Source organism: Palaemon carinicauda, chromosome 4 (assembly GCF_036898095.1).
Source record: "Palaemon carinicauda isolate YSFRI2023 chromosome 4, ASM3689809v2, whole genome shotgun sequence".
NCBI lineage: Eukaryota > Metazoa > Arthropoda > Malacostraca > Decapoda > Palaemonidae > Palaemon > Palaemon carinicauda.
In genome coordinates, this window is record NC_090728.1 from 48,022,428 (window position 1) to 48,030,197 (window position 7,770).

General features: G+C 34.1%; 1 protein-coding gene across 1 annotated transcript; it reads left to right on the forward strand.

The window, feature by feature from the left end:
• The first annotated feature begins 4,134 nt into the window (after positions 1 to 4,134).
• Positions 4,135 to 4,569, forward strand: LOC137639403 (GRIP and coiled-coil domain-containing protein-like). Its single transcript, XM_068371677.1, has one exon. It carries the CDS (start codon positions 4,135 to 4,137, stop codon positions 4,567 to 4,569), a length of 435 nt encoding a protein of 144 aa, XP_068227778.1.
• The last annotated feature ends 3,201 nt before the right edge of the window (positions 4,570 to 7,770 follow it).

The window sequence follows — 7,770 nt, forward strand, 5'->3', positions numbered from 1 at the left end:
ACATTGATGAAATAGGATTTAGTTACATATTATTGCTGCTTCAAAACTTTTAATAATTCCTTTGGACCTTCTTGGAAATATCAGATATTTTTTCAAGATTCTCATTAACACTCTTACGAGCAACTATCAACTTTGAAATATTTCTATGTGCATATTTAATTTGCTTTGCAAAACCGGTGTAGACTGTTAACACATATTTTTTTTCAAAATAGTGGCCAATTTATTATAAAATTCATTTGAACATTCGCTTCATCCTTTTCAGATTATTACAATGATTCATTCTCTGAGATTAATTAATCGTTGCAGCTATCTGACAATATGTTGCAATGTCGAATTATCTAGACTAGGTGAAAAACATCGCAATATTATTTACAAAAAAAAAAAAAAAAAAAAAAAAAAAACCACAGTTTACTGGTTTTTGAATTAAGATTGAAATGCTGGGAAGAAACGGAAATATTATCACCACCGGTTCTTACAATAAATACGAAAAACGTCATAATCTTGTAATTGCAATTAAAGCCTCCATTAAATGAGAGTTTCTGTTAAAAACATTTGGAATTAATCTTAAATATGTCCGGGCGATAAATAATGCCAGGTTCGTAGACCCCAGTAATTTAGCACCCATAAGCACTATCTGTGATTTGGAGGAGGGAGAGAAGTTAAACAAAATCTCTTGGAATAAAAAAAAAAAACAGCAGCAGAAGTCTCGAAAGAATTCCCAGCGAGGGCAATAGGAGATGAAATTAAAACTCATATTGTCGAAATAAACTGGGAAAGGCCCAAAGTTAATGACTTTTCCATAGTGTCAGCGGGAGTGTCAAGAAGTAGAGTCAGCAAAACTCGAGAGCTCTTTTCTTGAGGGGAACATTTCACTCACATCTGCTGCAGCTGTTTGGTGGGAATTTTGGACTTTTCTTTAACTTGGGGCCTCCGGGTATATTAGGAAGTTGGTTCCGGCCTGTCAAACCTCTCCTCGTTTTCTAAATCGGCGTGTGTCCTTGAAGGAAATTAAGTGACGCTTATCGGACTGCATCAAAAATGTGATTTTTTTTTCAAAAGATTAATTAGATCGATTTATTTGATTAAATGAGTTTTGAAAATGTTAAGAAAACTCGTTTGCTTTATCTTTGTGTAGAAAAGACATGAAATATAAACACTAGGATTTAGGTACATGTTATTTCTGCTTTGGGTGATTTAATTAATGATTATATACAATAATGAAATAAGATTTAGTTACATGTTATTGTTATTTTGACTTATTTAATTAAGAATTAAAACATTGATGAAAAGGGATTTATTTACATGTTATTGCTGCTTTGGCTGTATTAATTAGGACTTTAAAAAAAATCGCTTCAAAACTTTTTTTAATTCCTTTAGACCTTGAAAATATTAGATATTTCTTTAGGATTGTCATTAAACACCCATACGAGCATCTATCAACTTTGTAATATTTTTCTGTGTATATCTAATTTGCCTTGAGAAAACGGTGTAGACTATTAACACGTATTTTCTTTATAATAAATCCAATCTATTATAAAATTCATTTGAACACTTACTTCATCATTTTAGATTGTTACAATGATTCATTCTCTGAGCTGAATTGCTCGTTGCAGTTATCTGACAATACATTGTAATGTCGAATAATCTAGAATAGGTGAAACACATCGTATGGACAATGTATTGCATCATAAACGTTATAGTTAGCGCATTTAAGATTTCGATTACATGTATGGTCAAGAAACATGATATTTTATTATTATTATTATTATTATTATTATTATTATTATTATTATTATTACCTACTAAGTTACAACCTTAGTTGGAAAAGCAGGATGCTAGAAGCCTAAGGACTCCAACAGGGAAAATAGCCCAGTGAGAAAAGCAAATAAGGAAATAAACTACAAGAAAGGTAATGAACATTTAAAATAAAATATTTTAAAGAACACTAACAACATTGAAATAAATCTGTCATATAAACTATAAAAACTTAAAAAAAAAAAAAAACAAGACGAAGAGAAATAAGATATAATAATATGCCCGAGTGTACCCTCTAGCAAGAAGAGAAAACCAAGAATGAGCTTAGCTAAAGGTCCAGAAAGCAAAAGAACAGGAGCACTGCAAGGAAGCATACCCAATTGTTTTCTCCAAATTAGTCACCTACATTAGTGGGATGATAAATGCCAGTGACGGTAGAAATTCACTCATTTTCAAGCTTGATGATTTGTCCATGCTTCATAAGCTGAAGCTGGAACAGCTAGATGTTCAATCGCTTGGTGTTCATTCTAATCGACTTTATAGACACTAAATTCTTGGGGAAATCCCTTAGCGTGTTTTATGAATATCAAAATTTTAGCCTTCTGGCTAGTATAGTGGTAACGCGTTCGCCCAGCATTCGAATGACAGCAAATCGATCCCAGCCCAGCAACGTGAGTTTAAGCTGTTGACTGGGGAGGCCTTGCCCGGCTGACGTTCTGGTGAGTATCTATTCTGATGATATTGGAACTGAAACCAGACACTTTTAACTTTACCTTTAAAAACTACTTCAGTAGCCTTGATACCATAGGAATCCATATCTAGATCATACAACTTGGACAATTACAAATACTTCTAACCACGACGTCAACTTTAGGCAGCTAATTTGGTGTCCGTCGTGAGAAATGGCCGCCATATTGGATTTTCAATTGGCCACATTTGATTAGTAGGACTTGGAGAACACGTGTCCCAAATACGAAGCTTGTATTATCATTTGCATGACTTTTCTGTTATCTACAATATTATAAGAACAGCGCACGCATGCCCAAAAGGAAAACCATTTTCAGCTGTAAATGTAAGTAGTTCAAGTCAAGACTTCAGAATTTCCTGCTATTTCCAAAAGACCCTTGAAATCTTGGTCAAGTAAAAGCGCACTTTCTTTCTTTCATGTCGGAATTATGAAAGCTGACTTGACACTTGGGGAAACGAATGACATCAATATGGCTTTTGTTAGCAGAGGATAGAACGAGGTTTCCTATACTATTAAGCAATCATATTTCGCAAATGTATTTCTATGATATCTGTTATGAGACTTTTCGTATTATTGACGGTGTGAGAAAGATTAGAGCTGTTTATCATTGGTAATATTTTGCTTATATACTGTAGAACAACCAAATAGTGTTCATATGTGATGATTTCTCTCTCTCTCTCTCTCTCTCTCTCTCTCTCTCTCTCTCTCTCTCTCTCTCTCTCTCTCTCTCTCTCTCTATCTATCTATATATATATATATATATATATATATATATATATATATATATATATATATATATATATATATATATATATATATATATATATATATATACAGCATATATGCAGAAGGGATACTTCAGCTATTATATTTTCATCAATATAATTCATAATAATGGTTCTTTAAATATTAATATTAATAATAATAATAATAATAATAATAATAATAATAATAAAAATGATTCTAACGATAACAACAACAATTATAAATCTCAATGCATATCGAACATAGTTTAGAATATCAACCTCTTTTCAGAAATAAGATTAAAATTCTCCATTACCTACAAGCAAAAATATAACCGGAGCTTATTCGAATTAGGGTATTCCTCTCACGCATAATTAATACGTCAAAAGCACCACATGACCAACAAGCAATCACAAGCAATCGACAATACCACGAGACCATCAACCTGCAAGCAAGAGCGGCTCGAAACACGATTCTATTAACGGAGTTGTCGGCCAAATTAATTTGCAATGGCTTGTGGAGGCAAACAATGTCAAGAAAGATGTATATGACCCGATATTACAGGAGTTTCTCATAACCAAGCCCAATGTTTCCACGAAATATCACAGGAATTCTTGGATAGAGCTTCATTTTATACTGAGATAAACGTATTGCTTTTTCTGGTTAGTGGAAATAAGGGCTTAGCTTCTTACAAGATAAGTGAAAATGGGGACTTAGCTTCCAACAAAGTAACTGAAAATGAGGGCTTAGCTTCCGATAAAATAAGTGAAAATGAGGACTTAGCTTCTAACAAAGTAAATGAAAATGAGGACTTAGCTTCTAACAAAGTAACTGAAAATGGGGACTTGGCTTCTAACAAAATGTGAAAATAAGGACTTGGCTTCTAAATGAGTGAAAATGAGGACTTAGCTTCTAACAAAGTAAGTGAAAATGAGGACTTGGCTTCTAACAAAATAAGTGAAAATGGGGACTTAGCTTCCAACAAAGTAACTGAAAATGAGGGCTTAGCTTCCGATAAAATAAGTGAAAATGAGGACTTAGCTTCTAACAAAATAAGTGAAAATGGGGACTTAGCTTCTAACAAAGTAAGTGAAAATGAGGACTTAGCTTCTAACAAAGTAAGTGAAAATGAGGACTTAGCTTCTAACAAAATAAGTGAAAATGGGGACTTAGCTTCCAACAAAGTAACTGAAAATGAGGGCTTAGCTTCCGATAAAATAAGTGAAAATGAGGACTTAGCTTCTAACAAAGTAAATGAAAATGAGGACTTAGCTTCTAACAAAGTAAGTGAAAATGGGGACTTGGCTTCTAACAAAATGTGAAAATAAGGACTTGGCTTCTAAATGAGTGAAAATGAGGACTTAGCTTCTAACAAAGTAAGTGAAAATGAGGACTTAGCTTCTAACAAAATAAGTGAAAATGGGGACTTAGCTTCCAACAAAGTAACTGAAAATGAGGGCTTAGCTTCCGATAAAATAAGTGAAAATGAGGACTTAGCTTCTAACAAAGTAAATGAAAATGAGGACTTAGCTTCTAACAAAGTAAGTGAAAATGGGGACTTGGCTTCTAACAAAATGTGAAAATAAGGACTTGGCTTCTAAATGAGTGAAAATGAGGACTTAGCTTCTAACAAAGTAAGTGAAAATGAGGACTTAGCTTCTAACAAAATAAGTGAAAATGGGGACTTAGCTTCCAACAAAGTAACTGAAAATGAGGGCTTAGCTTCCGATAAAATAAGTGAAAATGAGGACTTAGCTTCTAACAAAGTAAATGAAAATGAGGACTTAGCTTCTAACAAAGTAAGTGAAAATGGGGACTTGGCTTCTAACAAAATGTGAAAATAAGGACTTGGCTTCTAAATGAGTGAAAATGAGGACTTAGCTTCTAACAAAGTAAGTGAAAATGAGGACTTGGCTTCTAACAAAGTAAGTGAAAATTAGGACTTAGCTTTGTTAGAGGCCAAGTCCTAACTCTTTCCGGTCACGCTCACCTCTCCCCGTCCCTCCAGTAAGGGGAGAGAGTAGTCGTACCCTGGTGAGAAGGGGGGTGCGTGTGTGTCAATATATACCTTAACATTTAGCCATCATTTTGACCGGTCGCATACACTAGTATAAACATAAAGCGTTTCTTACAGTTCCCAAAGACCTACAGAGAGTTCCCTGAAATTTCGTCTCAGCTGCCGATACAATTTAATTTGCATATTTCCTGTATATGTTTCTTAAAAAAAGGTCAATGAATCCAGAACTTATCTCTTCTTAGATGGATTCTGTTACCATACGACAAATGCTTTAATTTTCACATTGTAGGTAGTCATTTAGTTTTAATTAGAGTTGATTAATTTGGCCTTTATTTTACAACTAGTGTACGTGACCGTTAAAATTGACGGCTAAATATTTAGATAGATATGCACACACACGTGCCTCCCTCTAACCAGGGTATAACTACAACTCCCCTAACTGTGGGACGGGAAAAGCTCACCGTGACCGAAAATATATACATATATATATATATATATATATATATATATATATATATATATATATAATTATATATATATAAATAGATAGATAGATAGATATACAGTATATATATATACATATATATATATATATATATATATATATATATATATATATTCTATTATATAGGAAAGATAACTCAAATTACTTTCTTGCCACTTTATCACGCTTCGACTAATCCGCAGCTAAAAATAAGCATAAACAAATCTCAATAAACAGAATCCTCAGGTTAAACATTATACTACGAACTCCGCACTTGAAATCTCCACACACAAAAAAAAAAAAAATAATAGAGGAAACTAACGAGATAATGCATCCTATTTCCTATTCTCTTTTCCTGCACCGAGCAATTATCATACCTCGGGGGAGGCAAAAACACTTCTTCAACAATTCTCATCCCAAAACTTCTAAAGACATGTAGGTGCGATTTAAATCCTAAGAGGCGCTCCTTTTCTCTCTCCTCTCTCTCTCTCTCTCTCTCTCTCTCTCTCTCTCTCTCTCTCTCTCTCTCTCTCTCTCTCTCTCTCAACTGTCATCATACACTCGACGAACACTCCAATGAAAGTTTTGTTTCATGACTTCCCTGCATTGCCGTCGTATTTGCATAGCTCAGACGGCTGGCGCTTGGGGAGTTAAACGGGATGAGAGAGAGAGAGAGAGAGAGAGAGAGAGAGAGAGAGAGAGAGAGAGAGAGAGAGAGAGAGTTTTAGAGGTAGAGAAAGTCAGAGAGATAGAAAGTTAAAGAGAGAGAGTTTTAGAAGTAGATAGAATTTTAAAGGTAGAGAGACTTAGCTAGTGTTAAAGAGAGAGAGAGAGAGAGAGAGAGAGAGAGAGAGAGAGAAAAAAAAGTTTTAGATAGAGAGAGTTAGAGAGAGATAGAGAGAAAGAGTTAGAGAGAGAGTTTTAGATGTAGAAAGAGTTTTAAAGGTAGAGAGAGACTTAGCTAGTGTTAAAGAGAGAGAGAGAGAGAGAGAGAGAGAGAGAGAGAGAGAGAGAGAGAGAGAGAGAGAGAGTCTCTCTCTCTGGCCAAAGACAGAAACCAAAGAGATTCTTCGAAAAAGAAAACGCCACACGAGACGAGAAGTTGGATGACATTCTTCTTCGGTCAACACTCAAGAATTGTATGGATAAAGTCCCAAGTTGGGTTTAACTCAAGTTAAACATTAAGTGAGGCGCCTCTTACTGGAGGTATTCCAAGGGAAGGTGAATAAGCAGCGTTGGCTTCGAGAATATTTGACTCTTGAAGATTTACTTCGCTCACGGAATCGGAAAGTGCTCTCACACTCCAGGAAATGAAAGGAGCTCAAAAAATATTATGATAAAGTTCAAGAGCAAGTTCTCTCTCTCTCTCTCTCTCTCTCTCTCTCTCTCTCTCTCTCTCTCTCTCTCTCTCTCTCTCTCTCTCTCTCTAATCAGATGCTTTCTCACTTATCATCTAAAGGTTAGGGTGGTTATTGAAGCAGTTATAATGTTCAAAATAATACGGATACGGAATATCAGTATTTGAATTTTATTATATATCATAGCTATCAATTAAATAGTGTAATGCGAAATATAACACGCCCACATAGACAGACAGACATATATCTATGTGTATCTATCTATCTATCTATCTATCTAACCATCTATCTATATATATATATATATATATATATATATATATACACACATATACAGTATATACATATATATACACAGACTGTATTCAACTTTTAAACAATGTTATAATACTGCTTAAAATGTGAACACCGCCTCTTGATTTCTTTAATGCTTATATCCATTATGAAAGTGAAAGGAATACCTTTGAAAGAACAAGAGTCCTGGCGGTAGACTTAGATATACTGCGAAGAATTAATGAAATCCAATTAAGTATAATGCTTACAGCCACGTCTTTTAAGGGTTCATATATCTGAACAGGATTTTTCCAGGTCATTCACCTTATCAGATTTAGTTATCTAAATATATCATCATAAACTGTAAGTGTGGAAAATATTGTCAGATTTT